Source organism: Leptonychotes weddellii, chromosome 2, assembly GCF_054177405.1.
Source record: "Leptonychotes weddellii isolate Sample4059 chromosome 2, ASM5417740v2, whole genome shotgun sequence".
NCBI lineage: Eukaryota > Metazoa > Chordata > Mammalia > Carnivora > Phocidae > Leptonychotes > Leptonychotes weddellii.
This window is the reverse complement of record NC_138370.1, coordinates 69,195,035-69,221,705: the sequence shown is the minus strand read 5'-3', so window position 1 is coordinate 69,221,705 and position 26,671 is coordinate 69,195,035. Positions and strand designations below refer to the sequence as shown.

The 26,671-nt window shown below is 46.0% G+C and overlaps 1 protein-coding gene across 11 annotated transcripts in view; it reads right to left on the bottom strand.

The window, feature by feature from the left end:
• Window positions 1–929: 929 nt before the first annotated feature.
• The window catches only part of ZNF827 (zinc finger protein 827), a 168,452-nt gene continuing 142,710 nt past the window's right edge, over window positions 930–26,671 (bottom strand). For 2 of the 11 annotated variants that reach the window (XM_081811804.1, XM_031018491.2), the window contains exons 9-14: window positions 21,990–22,127; window positions 20,338–20,509; window positions 19,113–19,279; window positions 10,338–10,529; window positions 9,825–10,002; window positions 2,266–6,271 (exon numbers count right to left, since the gene is read on the bottom strand). In XM_081811804.1, the coding sequence (XP_081667930.1) occupies window positions 5,449–6,271; window positions 9,825–10,002; window positions 10,338–10,529; window positions 19,113–19,279; window positions 20,338–20,509; window positions 21,990–22,127 (1,670 nt within the window). In that variant the 3' untranslated portion in view covers window positions 2,266–5,448. Of the gene's footprint in view, window positions 1,225–2,265; window positions 6,272–7,765; window positions 7,799–8,080; window positions 8,148–9,811; window positions 10,003–10,337; window positions 10,530–19,112; window positions 19,280–20,337; window positions 20,510–21,989; window positions 22,128–26,671 lie in introns of those variants that run through there. The other 9 variants (XR_014142830.1, XM_031018492.2, XM_031018493.2 and 6 more) reach the window with 9 other exon arrangements.

The following is a 26,671-nucleotide window of genomic DNA, read 5'->3' as shown; positions in this document are numbered from 1 at the left end:
GTTTGAAATGTGAATTGAGGTGGACTCTGGTATGGGTCAATAATTCTACTGAAAACTAAGAACTAATTAACGAATACTTACCTGAACTCTTATCAAAACAGAATTCCAAAGGGAATTCTTGGAAGTTGACTTTTTTTCCCCCCTTTGCAGCTCCGACCAATGTGAGCAACATTTGCATGTCCTGTTTTATAGACCCAGCTATCAAGAAAGAATTATGAATAGGAGATCTGCTACCTCATAAAGAAGAGGTCTTGATTGATAACTTGAGGCCATTCAGACCCCAGACCAGGGAAGAATGTGTCCCCTCAGTCCCCACAGTCACCACACTTTATTTACCCCAGGGACTGCTTTATGGATACCTGCTTTGTTAGTTAATGGTAGTTATTTGCACAACAGACCTCATTTTGTGTAGGACTTTTCTGTTTTGAGGCAGTGGTATAAGTAAGAATGTTGGCTGGGGTCTCTGGAATATTTGTGGTTGATGGCTCTTTAGAATGGAGTCCAAATCCCCAAGGGCATTCTTTTATCCTGTGATTTTGCTTACAGGTTCTAAGGCACCCTTGGGAAGGTTCCAGTCTTCTGCAAGCACGATGTAGTCAGCCAGCTGCTATCCCCTTTCTTCCCTCTCTTCCCCTTTTGTATGCCTAGAACTCCTCGTGGGTCTCCTTCCTCCCTTAAGACTGACAGCCGGGGCGGGGCTTTGAGTTCTGTTTCAGCGACTAATGACATGTGCCTTCTCCTTCAAATCATTCACAAGCCCCACATCACCTTCGGCAGGCAGGGGTTCTAATATGGTGCTTCTGTGGGTAAGGAGGTACCTGTGCTCATCAAACCCTGAAATTTCTCCCCACGCTCCTTATCTGTGACTAGCCCTGGGGCTCTGTTAAATCGTCAGGGAGTTTTTGGTGGCCAAGAAAAGGAGGCCTTGAGTCTTAACTTCAAGTATATTTATTTAACATGACAGTGGGAAAAGTATGTCTGATTTCAGATTAAATTCAGGAAGGGGCCACATGACTGGCTTGGAGCCGCCCCCATGCACCTGCAGCAATCTAGGTAAACAGAAGGGTTAGTGGCCGTGGTCCGTTCCATCGTGGATGGCTCCCATCCCAGTCGTTCCTCAGTCACTGGAAGCCCATTAACGGGAGACCATTATGAAATTGATGACTTTTCTTTGTATTTCTGGCTTTTCTCAATCACAGGGCCCATGTGAGGTAGGTGTGGGATCTAAGAAAAAAAAAAAATATGGATACAAAATGAAAAGCCACTCCGGCCTATAGTGCTAGCAAAAGGCAAGGAAGTCTGACTTAATATTTTCAGTATAAATATCAGCCGCCCCCAAACAAAACTGGTATTGAATCAAGCGCGAGAAGTCGATTCAATCACCTAAAAATAGCTACTGGATGAAAAAGCGAAGGGGAAAATAGTGTCTGATTAGTGACTGGTCATTTTCAAAGTGCCTCCTCCTATATCATCTCATTTTATGAAAAGTAAATTTGATCTTTTTCAGTGTTAGAGTGAATCAGTTCATAATTTCTTACAAGGAGCAAAGGACATTATATTTATAAGCATGCAAGCTGTGAACTAGATAGAACATTCTCTTTTGCTGCTTTATATTTTTTATCAACCGTCGCAGATTCATAGGGAAAATATCTAAGGAACGGAACTTTAAAATGGATTTAAAAAAATTATTGTTTGAACTTAAGTGTGCTTGTCATCTTTTGTTTTGGCCTCAGTTTCTTCCTCTGGTACCTTCCTTTGAATGGCAAATCATTACTTGCATTTGGATAGATTATTATTTAGCTTACAAAATAGACCATTTCCCCCCTCATTAAAATCTCATAGTTGCCAAACTTCATTAGGATAAATGGAATTATTCATCTGTTTCCCCCCTGCCCTTTGGCTATGGGGTCAGTAAAATGATGTTAAGCAGGAGAGGGTAAGGCTGGTGAACACTTTAAAATGTCACTAAGTAATTTCAGGAAGGAGCCGGTCTGCAACTGTACTGAATGATGGATATGCTCTCAGCCTTAATGGCTATTAATGACTTACATAATGACAGTTTGTATTAGAACCATGGCTGTTCAAAACTTGCGTTTTGCAATAGCTATAACTAGTCATGGACATTTCCTAAACTTATTTAAAATACGCTGAGAAGTTAAAATGGGAACAAAGCAAGACAAATAAAACCCTGAGACTAACAAGTAGTCAAGGATGGCAACCAAGGGGGGGCGGCGGGCGGAGAAAGAAAAAAAAAGAAACAAAGAGTATAGCCAACCTTTTTTTTGTTTTAATTAGAGTATATTATACTTCCAAACTGGATACACTAGAAATTGGCAATGCAACATAAGATGCAAAGAAATATACCAGTTACTGTCAAAATGACCCTGTACAGCCTTGTAATGCAAAAAGCTTTATACAATACAAATTTTCAGTAATGTACACAAACCTTGACAGTATGATCATCTGAACATAATATGAGGAGTTAAAAAAAGGATAGAAGCAAGAAAGTGCTGAGAACTCTAACTGCAGTACTATATGGACAAATAAGCTAGCTTTCATTGAAGAATGCATAGTGAAAACAGAATTGAAGTTAGTTGGCAGGTGAATTTCTCAAAGACGTTAGTGTTTTACACGGAAAGGATATCTATGGAATAATCCTTCCCTGAGTATCGAACTGCAAACCAAATTCGGGGGTATATATTATCTCGGTGGAGTCTCAAAAATGCTGTAGATTTTTCTTTATTAATAACAATAATAATAATATAAAAAGTCAAACAAACTCCAAACACACCTTTTCTCACTCAGAAAACTTTTTATAATTTACCAGAAAGATTGATGACTCTTTCCAAAGTGCTAAAAAAGTTGCCCAATTACATTAAGCATAACCAAGTCATTCAAATACAAGTTCAGTGGCAAGCAGTGAAATGCATGGCATTTGAGCAGTAAACATCTCCTTCCAACACCCTTCTCGATCTTGCAAGTTTCAACCGAGGACCTCATATTGCACACGTGGCATGCTGTAAAACCTGCAGTCCTAACTGTCAGGGCCACCCTGTCAGGTTTTTAACCTGCTGGTGCTTCCGTGCGATTCGCCTGTTCTGCCAGCCTCCGTGGGATCACCGGGGCCCTCTTCTGTCATCACTGAACTTGTAATTTTGAAAGCACATTATTAGCCAAGTGGCACATTCTCCATTATATGGGGATAAAGACAGGACTTTTTAAAAAAAACCAACCCACCCATGCGCCCAGTATTCTTGGAGTGTATTGTCCATAACTGTCTATAGTGTCTTTTATCGAGACATTGACGTGGCGAGGTTGAACGACGCTTCTAACGTAGCCAAGAACAAATGTCTCTGCTGGAGGATGACCGAGGGTTCGGGGGGCTTCCTGCCCTAGCTGGCTCAGCCTCCCTGCCCCTGGGGACATCTCCTTAGTGTAAACAGGTTTGCCAGGGCTGGAGGACTGGCAAAGGGAAGTGTAGCACACGTGCTAGGTCTGGGGGAAGAAGGGTGGGTATGGGGGTGGGGGAGTCCATGGTGTGGACCGACGGTACAGTCTTCTGGCTTCCTGTGAGAACTGTACCAAGTTCGAGGGGGCTTTCAGTGAAGCAAACTGACTAGAGGAAGAAAATCAGGGATGCTTTTATTTTCCCCTGGTGAAACAGATGAAAAGAAAAATCCCCACTCTAGGATAACACATGATGGAAAACAGCAATGCAGTAAGAAAGCATTCCTCTTGTACACCAGTTCTTCAATAGATAAATAATATATAGACTTTTATATTCCAAACGTTCCATTATTATACAAAGCACATTTCTTCCTGCCCTTTCAGCTTGTTTTCATACTGGAAATTCTGTTGTCTTACAAATACAAGCAATTAAGATACTCGGCCAAAGATTTCTTTTCCTTTTCTTTTTTAAATCACCCATTACTTTTTTAAGATTCGCAAAGGGCTATGCAACCAATCCACATCTGCTTCTTGCTGCAATAAAGTGCTGCACATAAGTTGCCATTTTAATGACCACAAAATAAAAGCCATAAATAAGTAAAAAGTTAGCCTCCTAGCAGGTTATATCTACCAGGCGTTAACAAAATGGAATACAGAATTATTAATAACATGGAGAATACCACTATAGCCAGACGATCTGCAAACACAAGGGAAACTTCTCAGGGGCATGAACTGAACCGTAGGACTAAACAGCACCTTTTTGTTGGGTCGTTATATGTCAAAGAGGTTGTGACAAAATTTTCAAACATACAGTCTACTCATTCCATAGAAAAGGTACATTTTCTTCCTTTTATTTTACTTTTTTTTTTTTTGCAGATGAGAAACAAAAACTAGTGCAAGACCAAAGCACTGTGCAAAACTGCCGTTTCTTTTTTTTTTCTTTTTTTTTTTTTTTTTAGTCTGAGCATTTATACCCAGAATTTATCCAAACCCCTTTAATCTCCTTGGCTGGATTTATCAACCATAAAATTTTTCACTCATACAATTTCTTTTCCTGCAAATGAATGGTAACCACTGAATTAATACATCATATATATATATGTGTGTGTACATGTATACACACACATATATATATAATCTGCCCTTAAAAAAATGATGCACTGTGTGCACCATACACATTGTATACGTATGGACACACACACAAAACACACTTAAGTTTTATATTGGCTGCAGTGCTGTGAGAGATTTCTTCCAGAGTGGACTCTCGGTTCTCGCATCTTCATAACCAAGAAGATCTGAGCAGAACGAGAAGATCTGACCACCTGGCCGGAAATCTCAAGCAGCACTGTGGGTGTCTACCAGTCCTTCATCGACTTAAGCACCAGGCCCTACCACTCTGTAGCCATAAAAGAGAGAGGGAAAGGTGATGAAGGAGCTCGGGGAGAGACTGTCATGGATGAACAACCCGGGAGGGAAAAGAATGTTCATCGCTGTTAAAGAAGCCAGCACGAAGAAATGTGCAACAGAAATGGCGTGGCACACGGCTTTCTCTTCCAGAATCCACAGCACCCACACGGCCCATTCACCCAACAGAAAACAAAATGCGCCCGTCTATAAGCGTACAAGTGCTGATTGCTGTTAAGGACACTCTCTTCAGGGTTTAACAAGACAAAATTCCTTTCAGATAAAAGTACGGAGAAGGCTGAGAGTGGGAGTGGGTGGTGGGGAGGCATGCCTCTGAAGGTAGAAGTATGCAGTAGGTCACCTCTCTGAAGATTGGATAAAGCAGCTTTCAGGTCAATGCAATAGGTATACACACAGAGCCAATTCTCTATTCCTTACTAAAGATATACAGTACACGTGTTCAGACCCCGGGGGTCTGTAGGTTTTGCAGCAACGTACACCTGCTGGGGTTGTGTTTAAGTTTTGTGGGGTTTTGTTTGTTTTTGTTTTTGTTTTTTGTCTTTGTCTCTTTGTTTTTGGTACAGAACACGGCTGCCCTCAGACAGTCTCTGCTCGTTCTCTTAGTCCGAGATAGGCGAGGAAGGAGTGTTTGGGTGACGGGATGCTGGGAGGCGCAGTCTGAGGTCGGGGAGGGTGGAATGTGAGATCCAAGTGGTTCTTGGGGTACAACATTGTCAAGGGAATGAGATGGGCAAAATCCGAGTTCCGGTACTTGTCAAAGCGCAAAGGGGAGCCGTTGAGGGCCAGAGCCTTGAGTGCCAGGTTGGGCTCGGAGCTGCTGCCGTGCGCGGCCGACAGGGCCACGGTCTGCAGAGCCTGGGAGGCGGACATGACCGACAGGGGCGACAGGAGATTCCGGGGGCTCCCGACGACGAGGAGCGGGGCCCCGGGGCCGGCTGGCTCCTTGGGGGTCGCTGGGCCCAGGCCCTTCCTGTCCTCCTCGGGACAGTCCCCACTCTGGTGCTTCTTGACGTGGCGGCTGAAGACGAAAGGGTGTGTGGTCTTGAACAGGCACTCTTCGCAGCTGAAGGTCTGGCGGGGCGCGTGCTTCAGCTTCTTGTGCAGGTTGAGATTGTCCTTGCGCTTGCAGCTGTAGCTGCACTGGTCACAGTGGAAGGGCCTCTCGCCGGTGTGGACGCGCACGTGCTCGATGAGCTTGTTGGCGGTCTTGGACAGGTAGCCGCACTGGTCGCACTTGTAGTGGTTGCCGAGGCGATGCTCCCGGGTGTGCGTCTCCAGCTCCAGCTGGTTGGCCTTCACCGTCTGGCAGATCCGGCACTTGTACTCCATCTTGTAGTGGGTCTTGAGGTGGCACTCCATGGCAGCGGGGCGGTTGGTGGAATAAATGCAGAACGGGCACCTGCCGGGGCGGGGAGGGGGGGGAAGCAATGACAGGGAGGGTCAGCCGGACAGGCTCGGCGGCGGCCCCGCTTCTACCCTCCTCACCAGCCTCCCCTCGCTCCGCCCCCCCCCCCCCCCACTCTGGAAGGCCTGGCCTGCCCCTGCCCAGCCCAGCCCTGCCCTGCCGCCTCTCCGGGGGGTTAAGATGACCCTCTGGGCTCTCTCTCCCCGCCGAGGGGGAGCTCCGGCAAGGTACGCTCAGCCTACTGGGGGTCTCCTGGCTGGATTAGTGAGCACCAGCCCACAGGAAGGGGAGCACAGAAAGGGCGAGGAAGACATAAGCGGTTGCTCCCCTCCGCCCTCCCCACCCGTCCCCCTTGGAGCCCTCCCCGCTCCCCGCCAGACACAGCAGAGGTCTAAACCTCCTGACCTCCCCTCTAGATGGGAGCCACACAAAGAATCGACTTTTCATGCACCACACCAAGCACACGCAGAAAGGCTAAGAGTTTTGAAGAACAGCTTATAGGGGGAGAGCTACCTCCAGCAAACAGAAAGTTGTAGGGGTCAGAATCGTGCTTATTAAAGGGTGGTTAGGATGAGAAGGCCTGTGTGTGTGTGTCTCTCTGCGTGAGTGTGTGTGTGTGTGTGTGTGTGTGTGTATACATAGATCTGTACTCATAAATCCTGTCTCCTACAGCCCTGGTTCTCCATCAGGGCAGGCAGATGAGGACCAGCACGGGGCTCGGGAGAGGGAGGCCCACCCACCAGCCCATCACGAATGAGGGATAAGGAGGGAGGGAGGCAACTGCTATCTGGAGTTCGAAGACATTAGGAAAACATTATTCCATCATAGAAATAATTGTAATCCAACTGGATCATAAATTCTCGGTGTCTCGGTGGGCAGGACTGTATCTTATATTTCTTCTGCGTTTTCTGCAGTGCTTGGTAGGCACTGATTCATTACTGGATTGGTCTCTACACAGAATTTTGGCAGATTCTGGTCCCAGCTCCGTCACCTTTATCGGGCCATAGCTGGATATGCCCCGGGACAAAGCCTGGGCCTCTCCGTGGCTCAGCTTCTCCATCCTAGGCAGGGAGGCTATGCCACCCCCCAGCCTCCTGGCTGTCCAGAGGGGCTAGGAGGAGCAGTGAGGGCATGTTTACAAATTCTGTTGAGCTTCTCTTTTGGAAGCTGCAAGGCTCAAGTTGGTGGCTGAAATGATAGCTGTAGCGTGTTTGCTCTCTTTCCCAAAAGAATGCAAATGCAGAAGTGGCTGCCTCAGCTCTCACTTGGCACCTGCACGGCAGGGCCCTGGAGTGAATTGTCCTCTGAGGGTTTGGAGAGGTGTTCAGCAGAGCCCAATACAACCAAGTGCACCGTGCACTGCTCCTCAGCGCCAAGCTCGCCGTTAGCCTTTGAACCTCAGCTCACAGAAGAGTGCACACGAGAGAAATATAAAGCCCATTCCCAGGTCAGGTGCACACACAACCCCTACGCCAAGCTGGGCCTTACCTAGAGGAGTCTGAAACTCACCACTGTCCTGAGCTACGGCAAAAGAAAAATAATAGTATAATCTTATTTGATCTGCATTATGAACAGGATATAGAGTACAAGCAGTTCCATCACAGAAAAGCAATTTAGACATCGGCAGTCTGTTTCATTTTAAGAACATTTCTGTGACCCACAGCTCAATCTTTCTTTCGCTGCTCAGGCAAAGTGCTAAGGGTTTTCCGTGCTCCCGTTATTTATCGTAAAGACACCCTCTCAGGCAAATCAATTCTCTGATATGGCAAAGGGAAAACAAAACAAAACAAAACAAAGACTCACTGTATAGCCAGAAGGCATTATCAATTTTTTCAAAGTATTCTTCTACTTGGTCATCCTAGAACATAAACTATTACACAGGGGACCGTTAGCACCACACGGGAAGTGTCTGGACAGGCAAAAAGCATCAGCATTCACTGTGCATTCTCCCCAGTGGGTCGGAGGCTTGGGACTCCGTAGGTCCCCAAGGCAAGGCTAACTGACAAAGCCACAACCAGCAGGGGCCGCAGAGTTAACGGGTGTGACTGGGCTACTGGGAAAGGCGACGAGCACTAGTCCAACCACAGAAATACATGGCTTTTTCTCTTTTTTTAAAAATAAGAGTATACAAGTATTTAGAAAGGGACAGGGGGAACAAACCAAATCCAATTCCCAAATAAGCTCTTGCTGGGCATTTCCCATTTACTGGTTGTCTTGAATTATAATCTCCCCTCCCCCATCCCTACAGCCATCCCCTCCCCCTCCCACTTAAGTGCCCCAAGAGTGAAACAAAATGGAATTTGACAGTAGGTGTGCGGCTCCCTGACTCCTCTGTTTGGGAGAGTTTTTGAGGAGGGTGCCTCTGACCAGGCAGGAGCCTGCAGAGGGGTCAACCCTGGGCTACCCCCAACACTTGACCCCCAGGGTCCCTTTGGGTCTCTCCATCCCTCACCCATTCAGGACAGTCATGCCAACCTCTCTGGCAATTTGTGAGTTTCAAAGATAAAAATGTTTAAAAACAAGAGGGTTTTTTTTTTTTCCCCTGTGTTAAGTAAAATATAAATTTTCATTCTTTTAGTGACATGATTATTTCAGCTAAACATGAATAATTATGCCTTGAAACTTGTGTGTCTTTCTGTATTCGACGACATATGCTTCTTTCTCTACTAGGTCCTAAGTGCCTTGTGAACAGGGGCTGATTTCAGAATCACCGGAAAGATTAAATTCTGGTAGTGCTAGGACATACATTTCCTGAGGGTAGAAATTACGTTTTATTCCTCGTTTGCCCTTCAGCGCCTATTATCAAGCCAGACACACCGTGCATTCGGTAGTAACTGACGGGTCTCACTTCAGACCAGAGGGCTTCTTGCAAATAGTAGTTAATGATGATGCTTGTGGTCTAGGTCTTTGGGGATTCTGTGAGTAACGTGTGACTGGAAATGTCAGATCTCATGAAGGCTAGCCAGGGAGATCCCAATCGCAGTTCCTGGGAAGGAATAAGGCATGTTTGCAGAAGACGTGAGGCACGTGATCTCTACCTGAAAAACACTGCCTCCTGCCTGTTCGAAAAGGCAAGGATCCAATATTTGGGGGTGGGGTGCGGGTGGGCTTGTTGTGATGCTGGTTTAAAAGATACATGGCAAATCATCTAAAAAAAATAAGTCACAGATAGCGAAGGGCTGTGAGAGTGTAATGAATTACGCTCGGGGACATAAGCCCCAAGTCCATAAAATCCAGTCCGAACCAAACTCAAGCAGTGTAGGCTGAGTCTACCCCCTGCATGCCGAGCGGCTCCAACACGTCTTCTTGCTTGCCAGGACTCCCGGGGAATTTGTGCAATGGATTCTCCTGCTGCGTCTGCTGACCCCCCGGGGAACAGGTCTGATTCATACCCGGCTCAAGGTAGCAGAGGTGCCTGACTGACTAGCCCCATGCCAAGCTCTCCCTCTCCGTGACCCCAGAACCGTCAGGGGAGGGGGGAGGGGGAGGGACAGGGAGGGGTGTTTAATAACAACACAGTAAAAGGTTCTGTACTTGCTTTCCTTACTTGAGCCCACCGGTGGGGACAGTGTGGCATTTCTTATGCTCCAGCAGCTGTTCAGGTGTCTTCATGAACTTGTGGCACACGTCACACTCAAACATCCGGGTGATGAGGTGTATCTGCAGATGGCGCTCGAACATGTTCTTCGTCTTGCAGACGAAGTTGCAAAAAACGCATTCGAACCCTGAAAGGACGGGAGCTGGGTGTACGGGTGCACGAGGCAGAGGGACAGGAGGGCAGGAGGGGGACAGACATCACCCCGTTTCTCCTCTTCCCCAGCTATGCCCTTTCAGGCACCCTTCCCTGCATCTGTGTGGCAGAAGGAGTTAAGTGTACAGTTCCAGAATCAGCGTCACACTGCCCATCCATCCACCCCATATTTGGGTGCAAATCAAGCCAAAAGAAATACAAATTTGAGGCGATGATAGCGTTATACTGTTCCCAGGCCTACTGTCTGTTTTCCAACATCACTCCCCTTGGGGGCTTATTTTTAAGCAGGCCAACCCACTCCTCCCTCACCTTTCTCTGGCTTTTCCTCACTGTTCACTGAGGGCTGACTCCCAGGCACGACAGAGATGACCAGCAGGTTATTCCCACTCTTGTTTTTCTGAGAGCTGTCTGAATCGTCTTTGCTGTTGGCCGAATCACTCAGAGCTGAGAGGGAGGAGGAAGAGGGGCTGTTTGATTCACTGGGGGTCTTCCTGTCTTCTCCTGAAAAAACAAACAAACAAACAAACCCCCCCCAAAACCCAGGTCTGTTATTTAGGAGATGATAACCCTCGAATAACAGCAAGTAGGGGTGGGGGTGGTGGGGGGTCTCGTGGCTACATCATCATTCAGGGAAGACAGGGTGAGGTTCCCAGCTCTCCCAGGGTACCTACTGGGACCCCAGGTCCCCATCATCTACAATGATGACACTTGTGGGACTTGGGAACTCTGTCATGCTTTGAACACAGTATCTCATTTTATCTTCTCAAAAATCCAATGAGACACAACTGTTAGCACTCCTGTTTCACAGATGAGGGGAGGGAGGCACAGTCAGGGTAACTTGGCCTAAGTCACACACTAGGAAGTGGTGGAGCAGAGATTTCAGTTGGTCTGACTCTGGGAACCATGCTCTTCATGGACTGGACTCTCCCTCAAACCCAGGAGTAAACCAGTTTTGGGAGGCCATTAAAATACAGTGTCAGGAGACTAATGCTTCCACTCAAGATGAAGTGTCAAGAGACCGGATTTACCATTGCTGCTGAAAGAACTAAAACAAAACCAGACAAAATATATCAAACAATAGTTGTTGTTGTTGTTGTTTTTTCCCCAAAATAGTTTTTACAACATTGGACATCAGGCTCTGAAGAGTGATCCCTGGGAGACAGGAAAGAAGAGAGGTGGCCCACTTCCTGCCTTTAGAGAGTTTACTTCTCAGCCTGCAGTGCAGGGGTGGGGACCTGCCCATCAGACTCACTGAATTGAGGAGAGAGCGCTAAGGGTCTGGGGAGATCAACATTGCTGGACTTGGTGGGGCAGGGTGCCAGAGGGGGGCGAACAGTACAGAGGAAAAACTCAAAGACCTGCAGGGGGTCCCCCACGAGTATTCATTCAGCAGAGTAGGGATCAGGGCACATGTGTGAGAAACCCCCCAAGACTGGAGGGAAAAAAGGCCATGTGAAAGGCTCAGAAAACACTGCTGTTTCCACTAGCCAGATTAGAAACACTTACAATTCCCAGGGCATTGGGTAGGAAACTGAAGAAGATCTCTTAGGAGTGGGTAATGATTGGCCCTAGTTGGACCACTGCTTCAGACCTGCCTGACAAGTCACAAAAGCAAGACTCAAAGGAGTCAAATTTTCCAAGTAATTAACTGCATCCTAAAACAAAGGTCAAGAATTTTTATGGGAATATAAAATATCCAGCACCCAGGAAGGCTAATCACAATGTCTGACATCCAAACAAAGATTAGCAGGCATGCCAAGAAACAAGAAAACACAACCTAAAATGGGGAGAATAATTAACCAGTCAAAACTGACCCAGAACTGACACAGTTGTTAGAATTTGCAGAGAAGGACATAATGTTATTATAACTATAGTCTATATATTGAAAAAGTTAAATAGAGATATGAAAGATACAAAAAAGATCCAAATCAAATTTCTAGAGATGAATATTACAACGTCTGAGATGAAAAATACACCGGATGGGATTACCAGCAATTTAGACATGGCAGAAGATTAGTGAACCTTGAAGGTAATAGTAATAGAAATTATCTGCACTGAAACAGAGGGAAAAAAGAAACATAAAAATGAAAAGAGCATCAGTGGATTGTGGGATGCCTTCAGGTAGCTTAATATAAATTTAACTGGAGTCCCTGATGGGGTGGGAAGGGCAGAAAAATCTGAGAAGGCCAAAACTTTTTCAAATTGGGGAAAACCATAAACCCACAGATCCAAGAGGCAAAATGAACCGCATGCATGAGAAAGATGAAGAAATCTATACCAAGGGATATCAAAACCAGTGATAAAGAAAAAAAAAAATCCCTAGAGGCAGCCTAAGGAAAAAGGATACATTCTGTGTAGAGGAACAAAAATAAGGATGACAGCAGATTTCTCACGGGAAACAATGCGAGCGAGAAGTAGTGGAGCGCCATCTTTAAAGTGCTGAAGGGAACAGCTGTCAATCTGAGATCTCATACTCTGTGAAAATGGATTTCAAAAATGAAGCTTCCCTCCCCACCCAAAAGGGGGAAAGAATTCATCGCCAGCAGACGAGAATTACAAAAAATGTTAAAAGAAATTCTTGAGGGCCCCTGGGTGGGTCAGTCATTGGGCGTCTGCCTTCGGCTCAGATCACGATCCCAGGGTCCTGGGATCGAGCCCAGCATCGGGCTCCCTGCTCCGCGGGAAGCCTACTTCTCCCTCTCCCACTCCCCCTGCTTGTGTTCCCTCTCTTGCTGTGTCTCTCTCTGTCAAATACATAAATAAAAATATTAAGAAAAAAATAGAAAGAAATTCTTGAGGCAGAAGGAAAATGACACCAAAAGTAAAAATGGATCTACACAAAAGAATGAAGAGCACAGGAAATGGCAACTCCATGGCCAAATACCTGAGTTTTCTTATTTAAATCTCTCTAAAAGAGAATCAAAGTGATTTTGTTAAAAAAGAATAATGTCATAGAGGGTTTATAACATAAATAAGTAAAATATGACAGCGATAGCATAAAGGCTGGGAGAGGAGACAGGGAAGTATGCTATTGTGAGGATCTTACACTGCACATGAAAAGGTACAATATCACTTGAACATGTACTGTAATAAATTAACGATGTACATTACACACCCCAAATAACTGGAAGGTTCTATGCTGTTCATGGTTTGGGAGACTTGATACTGTTAAGATGTCATTTCTCCCCAAACGAGATTGAAGCAGGCCCATCATTTTAGGTTAGGGTAGGAAATACAGGGAGACTGTGCGTCAGTTCCCTTCAAATCAGTCAATTAAGTAATCTAGTGACTGTGAACTCTAGAAATGAACTTTATCAGGAGATTTAAAAAAAACATATATTATATACAGGCATAAAAAAGTCCAGAAGTAAACAAAGCTGTAATGGTGGTGACAGCTAGTGGGTGAAATTATCAGCGGTATGTTTGTTTTCTTTTATTTGGTTTTCAGAATTTTCTAAAGTGACCATAAATTACTTGTCCAATTTAAAATTTTTTTTTTAAAAGAGGAAGGAAGAAATATTTACCCTCTTGCAATGTTTCCAAGTCTTGTTCCCGGCAAACCTGCACTTACGTCCAGGGAAGACAGCGCTTACTTCAGTTTACAATTTTAAAAATCTTGTTCCCAGCAGGATGGAACTTGGTTCCTGGAAAGACACTATGTGACCTCACTCACTGACCCACAAGGAGGGAGGGAATATGCCTTTAAAGTATAGACCCCCCTTGGTACAAGGAAGCTAGTGAAAGCGGGCACCATCATTGCCAGTCTCTTATCTAAATATTTAACCAGGTTAGTCACATTTTGTAGACAAACAGAGTATGTTCAGTAGGGGCCCTGAGTCTATTGCTTCACCAAATCCATCCTCTAAGGTGGGTCTTATCCATAGAATCTTGCAAGTGATTATTTATTTTATTTTATTTTATTTTTTTATTTTTTTAAAGATTTTATTTATTTATTTGACAGAGAGATAGCGAGAGAGGGAACACAAGTAGGGGGAGTGGGAGAGGGAGAAGCAGGCTTCCCACAGAGCAGGGAGCCCGATGCGGGGCTCGATCCCAGGACCCTGAGATCATGACCTGAGCCGAAGGCAGACGCTTAACGACTGAGCCACCCAGGTGCCCCAGCAAGTGATTATTTTAAATTAGTTTTTAGAGTTAAAACCTATAATTTTAACTACCGTCTTTAACAATAGCGGCAAGTACCCTGAGGCTTAAGACACTGGAGAGAGCTGTCTAAATTAATAAATGTATAAACATACAGGTGCCAAGGCGGCTGCTCTGTGAGTCGGTGTGGGGAAATAGCCCAGTCCGCTCAAGCTGTGATCCCTACCCCACACCGCTTCCTCTGCTCTCAGTCCTCATCTCCCTTGGCTCTGTTGGGAGTGAGCCAGGGTGCCCTTGTCAACTCAGTCCATGGCTCACTGATCCAAGGGGTCATTCATTTTCAGCAGTACAAAGATTCTTGGTGAAGGACATCCGTGCACAGGTAATGCAACCTCATACATTAGGACAGCCAGCTAAAGAGAACTTGAAAAAAACCGAAATAGTTCATAATCTAACATGACACAAAATGATAAATTGAGACCATAAAAATTATCAGTTGTCTTGCTGCCTCAATATAAACACCATTACATTTTTGATGTACTTTTAATTTTTTTAGAAGTAAGCATATCTATTTTAAAATTGTTGCCGCTAATTGCATAGTAGTTAAGAATAAGGACTTCAGATCCGGAATGCCTGAGTTTGATTTTTTTTTTTAAAGATTTTATTTATTTATTTGACAGAGAGATAGCGAGAGAGGGAACACAAGTAGGGGGAGTGAGGGAGGGAGAAGCAGGCTTCCCGCAGAGCAGGGAGCCCGATGCGGGGCTCGATCCCAGGACCCTGGGATCATGACCTGAGCCGAAGGCAGCAGCTTAACCGACTGAGCCACCCAGGCACCCCCAGAATACCTGAGTTGGAATGCCACCTGTATCATTTAATGGCTGAATAACTTAAGAGAAAGGATTTAATTTAGTGCTTCAATGATCTCATCTTAAAAATGGGGTTAATATCAGCAGCCTCATATGTTTGTTGTGGGGATCAAACAGGTTTTTATACATAAAGCACCAAGAACAATGCCTGGCTCATTGCATGCATTATAGAAGAATGTATTATTATTATTATTATTATTATTATAAAATATAACATATAGGGGCACCTGCGTGGCTCAGTCGTTAAGCACCTGCGTTCAGCTCAGGTTATGATCCCAGGGTCCTGGGATCGAGCCCCGCATCGGGCTCCCTGCTCGGCGGGAAGCTGCTTCTCCCTCTCCCACTCCCCCTGTGTGTGTTCCCTCTCTCACTGTGTCTCTCTCTGTCAAATAAATAAAATCTTTAAAATATATATATATAACATATAATATTTATAAATAATAATAACAATCATTAACACTGTATTTTCCCATGCTGGCACATAGTTGGCTCTCAAAATTTATGAAAATAATTATTAATTAATGGTTTTAAATGATAGTGTTAGGGGCATCTGGGTGGTTCAGTCAGTTAAGCATCTGACTCTTGGTTTCGGATCAGGTCATGATCTCAGTGTTGTGAGATCGAACCCCATGTCCGGCTCTGCACTCAGTGGGGAGTCTGCTTGAGAGTCTCTCCTTCTGCCCCTCCCCCTGTTCACTCGCATGCTCACGCTCTCTAAAATAAATAAATGAATCTTAAGAAAAGAAAGTTACAAATCATATGTAACTCTTAAAAAAAAAGAAAATTAATATTCCATTGTTGATTTTTTTCCCTATGGAGATTCTCCCAGAAGGATTACTGAGTTACAGGCATTTTCAAGCCTCTTGGTCTATACTACCTAAGTAGTTTTCAAAAGTTCTCCCACTCTGTAGGGTCATGGCCATAAAAGTATCAGCAGCATCCAATGACCATGGGTAATGCTGTAAAACACATTCCTAATGCAATCGGTGAAATGTAAGCCACTCTTGAGTTTTAATTTGATGGCTAGTGAGGTCAAATATTTTTCCTTTTGTCGAGTGGTTAGCTTTTATTTCTTTTTTGTGTATTAACTGTTTATGTCCTTTGTAAATTCTTCACTTAGAGACCTGAAGGGTTTCTTACCAGTTTATACCAATTTTCTATGCAGTAAATGTATCAGCCTTTGTCATTTTTACAAACACACTCTTCAGACTGGTTTTTTGGTTTTGTTTTCCTTCTCTTTTCCTTTTCTTTTGCGAAGAGAAGAAGATATTCTTATGCAGCAAATCTCTTGATTCTTTTCTTTTGCCATTTCTTGAATCACTTAAGCTTTCACAAATCCTCCTCACTCTGGAAGTCTGATAAACATTCTATTTTCTTCAAGCTTTTCTAGGGCTGATTTGTTAACGGGGATTATGTAAGTCGTCTGTGTCAGTGTGAGGTAAAGTATTGATGGTTGTATTTCCCAAATAGCTATTCAGGTTCCTCAATGCTGTTATGGCAGCATTTAAACATTGCAGCCAAATTTGCATCAAGGACATTGGGAGCACCAGAGGGAGTATCTTTCCCTTGTTCTCTGCAGACACAAAGAGCGAGGGAGTGGGAGCAAGAGGGTAAGGAGGGGTCACTGGGAAGAAACTACCTAAAAGGAGGGCAGTTCCTCAGATACCCACTCAGCACCCTGCTCACCAGTGTGCCCTGGGTAAGAGTAGCCAGGAAGGAAGTATGGAAAGCACATGGATTCTGTGGGAGACAGAGCTCATCCTGTAGATCACAACTTCACGTCTGTAACAAGAAAGCACTGCAGATTTCCTAGGGGACTGAAATAAAAGGTGCCCATTCCTATGACAGGTAAATCGTATCAGAGAACAAGGTCCACAGAATTAGAGAACTTTATGCCTGTTGGGCATCTCCTGCACATTCAAAAAGTCAGGGAATGGATGAAGGCCCAGGGAAGTTAAATGAGTTTCTACGTTTGCAGTGCTATTTATGGTAACATGGGGTCTAGAACTAGGGTCTAGAATCCAAAGTGTGTTTCCCTCCATCCCCAGTAACTTCTTCCACATAGATTATATGCATAAGTCGGTAGACTCTCAGGGTTCAGTAAGGGCCACGTTGGAATAATTTTCTTGCTTAACACACACAGATGTGTGTAAGTGTGCTTGCACACATCTACTCATTTACCGGATGAACGTTTACTCCGCACTTACACGGTGCAGGCACTGGCCCAGGTGCTCAAGAGACAATGGCAACTTAGATAAGCTTCCTATTCTCGGGGGTATGCAGTATAATATGTATCACATAGCATATATACTGCTTTATATCATAACTTTATAACTATACAGCTTATTAATTAACAGATTTAGATGGACATATCTTGGGTCAAATTCAAACACTTCAGAACAGCAACCGCATGCAAGAAATCCTCGCTGTGAAGACCATTAGCTTCTAAAAGGGGTCCTTTGGCCAAATCTAGCCTCCTGTTTTTGATTTTTTTTTTTTTAAAGATTTTATTTATTTATTTGAGACAGAGAGAATGAGAGAGACAGAGAGCACATGAGAGGGGGGAGGGCCAGAGGGAGAAGCAGGCTCCCTGCTGAGCAGGGAGCCCGATGCGGGGCTTGATCCAGGGACTCCAGGATCATGACCTGAGCCGAAGGCAGTTGCTTAACCAACTGAGCCACCCAGGCACCCTAGCCTCCTGTTTTTGTAAATAAAGTTTTATTGGAACACTGCCAGGCCCACTTTTTTGTGTATTGTCTACTCTACTTTCAAATTTCAGCTCATTCCAATGAATGTAGTGACAGAAACTGTATGGCCTGAAAGCCTGAAATATTCACTATCTGGCCCTTACAAAAAACAAAACAAAACAAAACAAAAAACCACCAAACTCTGTTAGCTTCCCTGGCGAAAAAAAGCCTATAAAAACCTTATAACCTTATTCCCTAATAGCAGCAGTGTTAAAGGCTTCTACTGTACTAAAAAAGCAACTTCCTTAATGCATTTCACTCTGGCTCTCTGTGATAACAAATGAGAATATTCTTCCCAGGTAGACAAGGAGCCCCTCCACCTCAGAGGGAACAAGATCTCTGTGTTCCCAGTGGCAGTGAGTGTGTTTGCACTGGGTACTTGTGAATGTGAAGTTTCTATCGATGACAATGAAGCGATTCTACATCCAACTGCTTTCCAGCCATTATGGTTTCTATGGTTTCCTTGAGGTGGGGTGGTGGCAGAGGGGCTGTGCCTGGGGAGAAGGTTCTTGACTGGGCTTAGACACACTTGGGGCGGAGAGGGTTAGAAGAATAGGAGAGTCACAGAAAAGAGGGGAAAAAAAGAATATCTGAAAAGCCAGTGGAAATGGAAGACAGGCTGGCCTTTCCCTTCATTAGCCACTCCAGAAATGTTGAATTTAGTTTGTCTTTGACATGGGTTTCCCAGCTCACCTGCTGCCCACGGTGCTAATGTGAGAGCCAGACAACCAACTGTAAAAATGGCACCTTCTCACCCACCATAAGGGCTCTCTGCAGACCTCCAAGTCATAGCTGCTCAACTTACGACAAAAGCAAGCTTTTATTGCTGTTGGCACCACGGAACCAAGGCGGCCGGTTAAAGCACAGAGAGCTCCTTCTTGGCCGAGCATGTGGTCAGCACAACTGTCTGGGAAATTCCCCTTACCCAAATCCTTCAAGTACCAGTGACGCCAGTGGCTGAGCCAACACCCAGGGCTGGCAGTTAGCAACATCAGCTTGTAATCTGTAAGCACCACCAAATGCCGGGGGGGTGGGGTGGGGGGTGGGAAGGGGAGTGGAGGGGCTCCTCCTCATTCTCACTTAATGACTCCACCTTGGTGTCATTTGTAACCCTCGGTTGTGAGAGGATAATTGCATGGTGAAGTCACAATGTTAACATCATGAAAAGGAAGACGTGAACCAGAACGGCAAGCGCCTTAAATGAAAGGCGAACCCTGCGCAACGGGGCTCTGCTACCCTGGGAGAGTCCTTCCTTCGGAGGAAGGAGAGGTCCGCGTCGCCTGGTGACGGTGATGCATCTGCCAGGTGGGCAAGCACTCTGGGGTGGTTGGGGGATGGAGGAGAGAAGGACCGACAGTGATGGTCACCTGTGTGCTTGGTGCCAATGTGAGCCTTTATCTCTGCTTCCTCCATGGTGACAAAGTCACAGGCGGTGCAGCAGATGGAAAACATCCACTGCTCCTTGTCCACGTGGAGTGACATGTGGCTGACAAACTGGACATTGAGCTCGGTCTCAAATCCACACACATGACAGCTATATGAGGGGACGACAAAACAAAAAAGGGGGAGAGAGAAGAGTGATACTTTGTGGTCCACTCAGAAAGCTGGACTCTTACACATGTTTTTCCTCCCGCCTAAACGTTTTGCATTAGAAAATTCTTCGGCTTTCTGGGAGGCCTCTGCAGTAGTCACTGTGCCAAACGGATTAAGTGCTGGCATAACATAACAATCCCATACACGCTATAATCATAATCATAAAGTTAATTAAAAATTACAGATTCCAGATGCCACACATCACCTTACGGATTCCCTTGGGCAAAGAGATGCGGTGCAGCTTTGCCAGGATATTAGCGGTGCTGATACACTGATAAATTCGGGGCACCCAGCATACCCAGTGAGCCTCTCTCTGGCTCCGGGAACCTTCGGTGTACCGATGAAGGCACATGCAGGTCCTCGGACGGCACTGCAAGCAGGAGCAAGTCCCGTCTGTGACAGTTCCCAATAGAAGCCACCCATCCATGGAGACATTCCACACAAAAGCAGGTTTCCCCCAATCTGTACGGCCTGCCTCTTGGGAAAGATGCTGACCCTTGGGATTTTATAGCAACCAAACCAAATACTGATTCATGGTCGAATGTGGAAGGGAAACATAAAATTCCAGGTACTGAAGACAACACGACCACGGGAAAATATGCAACGCTTTCAGGGCGATTTCCCCAGAGTTTTCAGATTTATTTTTCCTACTCTTTTTCTCCGTAGGACAGTTCTCAGGTAGCAGCAAGGTGCTCTGTTACAAAGATGGAAACTTCCCAGCTGCACAAACCTAAAAGCTAATAACCCCCGGAGCCCTGCCGCTCTCTGGAGCTCCACCCCAGAGAGCCACCTCCGAGACCATTTCCCTTTCAATTAATTCTACTAGGGCCACCCAGGCCAAGAGAGGAGTCAGCGCAGCTTCCGGGTTCAGTCTAAGCAGAGCAAATATTACAACGAAGGTCTGCACTGTGACTGAGGAGAGACATCTCATCACGTAGGCCCTAGCACACGGGCGGGGAGTGTTCGAGAAAGTTGGGCACGGTTCCATTCACCGCTCACCTGTAATAATAAGGGTGCTTCTTCCCATCACTGCCTTCAGAGGTGACGGCGCTGACGATGTCCTCCGTGTCCGTGCTCACCAGCTTCACCGAGTGGACGGTCAGGTGCTGGTTCAGGTTCGCACGACACTTGGCCGCGTACGGGCACAAGTGGCATTTGTATTTTCTTTCCTCTGCGGGGGAAGCAAAGGGAAACAACCCAAACTGCTCTTAAAAATGAACACCCAACACCTTGCAAGCGGCCGCTTAGAGCTCTGCAGGAAAAGGAGGGTTCAAATCTCATTTCAAATGGGGACCAAGGGAACCCCTAGGAATTATAAGTATCTAACAGTCTCTATCCAGCAGGTCACTGCTGTATTTATCAGCACTTTCAAAGATTACAGCAAGTCCCAGGACAACTGGACCATCTGCTTTTTCCTAGACACCCACAGGTCCCTCTTCCTGCTAAGGGGAGCCCCACAGGGGCTAAAAGAATATCGTGTATGTGTGAGTGTGCGTGTGCGCACATACTCCCCACGTGTCAGCCGAGGGTGGGCGCTTGGCTGGAGAAAGGGGAGGGGAACACAGCCTTCCTAGGACTGGTGTAAGAGAAGCCCCATCATTTTCCCTAAGCCCCAGGCCTACAGCAGCCAAGAAATCAAAAACTAATGAAATTAAAGGGGGCAAAAATATGACTCGTGTGAAATGATTTAATGGGCAATTTTCATTTTACGTAAATAAAATTAAAAATTCCAATTTATTTCTTAATGAAAACCCTCTCGTAAAACTGACAACGTTTCAGGACTCTCTGCAGAGTGGCATTCTGAATTCATTCGATTCATCAAGCAAATTATAGTAAAAGGAGCAGGCTTTGCTTTCATTGTGCAGATAAAGGTGGCCGACGGGGGCAGAAAAAGCAAAGAGCAACTTCATTTTCTATCCCTGATTCTTACTTTGTATTACTGGGCTTGACTTTAAAGAATACCCAGTCTTATCTACTTCACAGCAGAGAATGAGGAATGAAGTTTTTCCCCAACAGAATGTAAGGCATCAGCATTATTACTACGGATAGTCCCCCACATTTGAAGTGCTGGTGGCCCGGGGCTTGGTGGGGCTAGGGGAGGAGCCCCGCGGTGCGGATAAAGTACAGTTTGTTCTTCTGGGGGAGAAGGAACTGATTTTCGTTGCATTAATTAAGTTACTATTTATTCCGCCTTTATCCTTCCTTAATTTGGTTGCCTTCCCTTTCGCAACACGTAGAATCAAGCACATTTCTCTACTATGACATGAAGGTAAAGATAGCAACTGTTTCCCCATCAGCTGCTCTGTCCCTCAGCTGCTCCCATTTACCACGCTAAGATGAAACCAATGAGACGGGGTGGGGGGGGCAGCCCCATCCCCCGCACCCTCAAGATGAGAGCAGCATGGTGCTTAGAGTGCCGGAATTTTACCCGGATACACCTACATGCCTCTCTTTTCTCACCAATCCTACTTTCAATATAAACCGTTTCCAGGGCCGCCTTTGAACGCGCCAGGTACAGTGGCTTGAAAGGTCAGGACAGAAACATTTCCGCCACTTCCTGTTACAATTCACTCAGAGAAACTCAGCTTCTTGAGAAGAGAGAAGCTGGTGATCCAGAGTGTCAAGGGCATCCGAGTGAGTTCCCGACTCACCTGTGTGCAGCGAGAGATGTCGGGACAACGTCTGCTGTCGGCCAAACACTTTCCCACACACGTCACACGGGAAAAGCTGGTCATTGAATTTCCAGGATGGCAATCCGTTTCCTGCCTCTAGTACTATCTTGTCTGTGTCTGGGCCAAAAGAGCAAAGCATCATGAGGGGTAAACAAGGCATCATGAACAAATTTCATTTTAGTCAATATTCTTCAGAACTTTAGCAGAGGCTTCCTTCTGAAGAATGTGGCTGGTAACTGCCTGTAAGTCCCAGTAACCTCTGGTCTTTGTGTTCATTTCCTGTTTCTAAGAAGGCTATTCTTGAAAGTTGTGGTGGCAAATGGATTCCAGTTCTAGCCAAGTCTCCAGTGTTTTCTCTCTCTGTCACTAAAGGTCAGCCAGCCAAACCCTCCAGTAGGTTGGTAGCATGCTTTAGCACTGTGCGCAGTATACAGTCGGTACTCAGTATTTGTTAAGTGAGTGAATGGTTGAGTGGCATGTTAAAACTCCAGACATGCACACTCTTGCCACAAGACGGTATATAGAGAGTGCCAGATCTCGGATTCTTTTTTTTAAAGATTTTATTCATTTGACAGAGACAGCGAGAGAGGGAACACAAGCAGGGGGAGCGGGAGAGGGAGAAGCAGGCTTCCCGCCGAGCAGGGAGCCCGATGCTGGGCTCGATCCCAGGACCCTGGGACCATGACCTGAGCCGAACGCAGACGCTTAACAACTGAGCCACCCAGGCGCCCCTAAATCTCAGATTCTGATGGGAAAACAAATAGTTCGATCCTTTGAAGGAAATACACTTCCACTGCCCTTTATGAAGAAAAGTTTTGCCCTATGTTTTGGGTTGTGCCGAATCCTTAATGAGGAACCTAATGTTACAGACTCGGTGATGACAACTGCATCCTACTTGCTATGTTTGTGTCCCCGCCCCCCAAATTCATATGTTGAGACCCTAATGCCCAAGGTGAGGGTATTAGGAGGTCACGCCCTGGGAGATGACTGGGTCGTGAGGGTGAGCCTCATGAATGGGGGTGAGCCTCTTACAAAGGAGGCCTCCAGAGAACTCTCTTGCCCCTTTTGCCATGTGAAGACACAGCGAGCAGTAGGCAGTCTGGGACCTGGAGGAGGGCCCTACTCCACCATGCTGGCACCCTGATTTCAGACTTCTGGCCTCCAGAACTGTGAACAATAGATTTCTACTGTTACCATAAGCTAGCCTGTCTGTGGTATTTTGTCATAGCAGACTCAACGGACGCAGACGCTACTCCACATAACACTCCCCAAGGCAGGAGGGCACAACTAGAATTTCCCCGAAGGTCTCATCCAATTAGGGAAAGTGATGAGTGCTGCCAGTTATCTGTACATAATTCGCAGCCATGACTGAGATGTGTGGACATTAATACATTCCCCCCCCTTGTCATCTTAAAAAGTTTTTATTTTCTCATCATCATCCACAGGATTCCCTCTGATTTTCTCATCTGTATTTCTTCCCACTGAACTCTAAATGGGCTGCACAAACATAACTTCTACAGTAATATAAGGAGACGGGTGACAGAGAGAATACCAAAGAGGACTGAACGGGACCCTTGTCTGGGCCACTAAGAGGCCTTTAAAGGTCTCACTCTGAAGAACAAGACAATTTACTGAGTTGACAGCTTGTCCTTTACCTCGGTGAATGATCGTGAATCTTTGTAAGGCACACCAGATGTTGCTTTATGGAACCAGATGCCAAGCGGCGATAATTAAATGGTAGAAAGAACTTTTCGGAAGATCCATGCGGATGAAAATGCTCAGACCACCGGACAGAGACCTCAGAAGGGAGAACTTTATTTCCCACAGTTTGGTTAAAACTGCTCCCCAGATACAGGCTTGCACCTGCATTTGGGCGAGTGGGCGGGACCAGTTTTTGTTTGAATGCGGATTTGCCAGATAGCGTAATCTAAGGATGAGCAGAAACCAATACGAGTATGTCTGGGGGGGAGGGGGGTGGGGGATGATGGGGGCATCACAGTCCTGTTTGCTCTGAGGCACCTGCCAGCGATCCCAACGCTGATGAGGCACATTTATTGATTTATCTGTGTTTGTTAAAACACAGCTCTTTGGGCCTCAGGGAGAACAGCCAGTCTTATTAAAGCAGGACCGTGTGACTAAAACCCTCCCGGGGGCGGGGGGTAAGGGGCAGAATCCGGGGGGAAGGGGGTAGGCGAAAAGGGAGGTCCTGGCCACTGAGCTGTGGAGGACACAAGAACCACTCTCAGATGACCGTCCTTGAGCCCAAGCAAGCAGTGGCCATTTCAGCCACGCTGCCATGAGAGGGCATTTTAGTAGTTCCTTCTAAGTGTGTAATCAAAATGGTGCTTCAAATGAGGGCACCAGTCATACTCATAAGGAGAAGTCAAGAGGGTAACAGGTCTTCCAATAACATTCACAACAAGAATGAATTAATTGGGTCACGTACCAAACAAGTTGATGCAATTAAAAATAAAGAAGTCTCCTAATAATTCTTTCAAGTATCAGTCGCACACTTGAGAAGTTGACGCATCATAAGAAGGCCACTTCCCTCCACGGGCCTTAGAAAACTATTAAAAATATGAATATTTGCTGCAGCGAAGGCGGGAAGCACACCCTCCAGTCACAGTGAAGCCGCCAGAGGCTTCAGGACCCGGCCGGGACCCGAGCCTTGTCTACACCAGCTTCTCTCCCCACCAGCAGCCACTCGTTTTCCCTTCACAGGTGGGAACAAGGAACCACAGGCCCTTTGCAGCTGGGCCACAACATGACCTGGAAATCACAGCCAGGTGAGGCTCCAGGTGGTGGAGTGCAGTGCGGAGGGGAGCGTTATTTTGACAAAACAAGCACCAAGGTAAAGGGCCTGCTCCTCTCCTCATGGAATTGCAAGGAAGCTTGTGCAAGGAGTCACTCCAATGCCACGTGAGAAACTGCAGAATCTTTTTGGATTCCTGCTTCCCTCTCTTTTGTCACATTCAGTCAGTCACCAAAAGCTGTCCGTCTGGTTCTAGATGGAGATCTGAATGTGATGGGCACCTAGCAAGGACAAGCTTGGGAAGGTCTACGGTCTGCCCTTCCGAAGCAGGACTGGCCCGCATTACCCCTGAGAATTGTCAGCAGGCTCTCGAGGGGCATGCCAGAACAGAGTAGCTCCTCTGTCTCTTGTTCTTGATGATTGACCGTTATCAGAAATAGTTCATGATCCTGGGGCGCCTGGGTGGCTCAGTCGGTTAAGTGTCTGCCTTCGGCTCGGCTCATGGTCCCAGGGTCCCGGGATCGAGCCCCGCATCGGGCTCCCTGCTCGGCGGGAAGTCTGCTTCTCCCTCTGCCTCTGACCCTCCCTCCTGCTCGTGCTCTCACTGCACGCTCTCTCAAATGAATACAAGAAAAAAAATCTTTAAAAAAATATTTTACGATACTTAAATTGTAAGCCTATTGATAAAGAAATATTTATAAAAACGGATACGTAGGCCTGTACTAGTCTCTGTGAATTAGCAATAGTGACTGTAACCCCACATTAGGGAGACCACTGTGGGGACAGCAGCAGCGAGTATCCTGGTTCATAGATGCAGACACCCAGCGCCATCGATGTCCTGGGACCCGAATGAGTTGGCATGGCTATCACTGCAGTCATAGGCTACAAGTTTAGCAAAAAGATTTCATGTTCTGATTTGTGTGTGTGTGTGTGTGTGTGTGTGTACAACACTGTGGAAGCTAAGACTGACATATATTTTTTAAATTTTATTTTATTATGTTAAGATTGACATATTTTTATGTAAAGTTTTTCTATTATTTGATTTTTTAAAAACTCTGGAAACAAACAAACGAAAGATCTCAAATATCTCAAAGATCCTTCTGGGATCTCAGTTCTACCAGAACTGAGTCATCACCTCTCACCAAGATTGCTGCTAAAGCCTCCTGAACAGCCCCTCTCCATTCCAATAGCCCCCCTCACTGGTTCTAGAATGGTCTTTCAGAGGCACAAATCTGATGTGTCTTGTCCTGTATTCCAATGGCCCCTCCAGGCCAGGCTCCTTCGAGTGCCTTCTGAAGAGTGTCACAATCCTTCACAATCCTTCTCCAACCAACTCCCGCCTTCAGCTCCCCACTTCACCCCCAAACACCCAAATGTTCAGCAGAGTGAGCCGCTTGTCTTTTTGGAAAACGAACCAGTCCCTTTGAAGCCCTCAGTGCTTTTGAATCAGTTGTACCTGCACCAGAAACCCCTCCCCATCCCAGCCCTTGTTCTACACAACCAAGTCCGCCTCCTTGTCAAGCCCTGCACAGATTTCATCTCCTCAGTAAACCTTCCCCAATTCCCCAGGCCCCAGGCAGAATGACTCATTTCCCCTCCTCTGTCCCAAAGCACTTTTATGAGTATTTTCATTGCACCACTTTACCTATTACATTATTTGTTGACATATCTTCTATATTACATACATCTTTCTCACACACAGCAGCCAGTGCGTGCAACGTGCAGCGGCGCTCGGTAAATGCGTTCTCTAGCCCCCCTTCCCTATTAGAACGTGAGTCATCGAGCGGAAGGGGTTCTACGTGATTGACTTCTGCGTCCTCAGCAATAGCACAGTGCCTGATACATAACAAGTGTGTAGTATAGATGTGCTGACTATTTGAATGACTGAATGAAAGCATCTAAGTGAGGC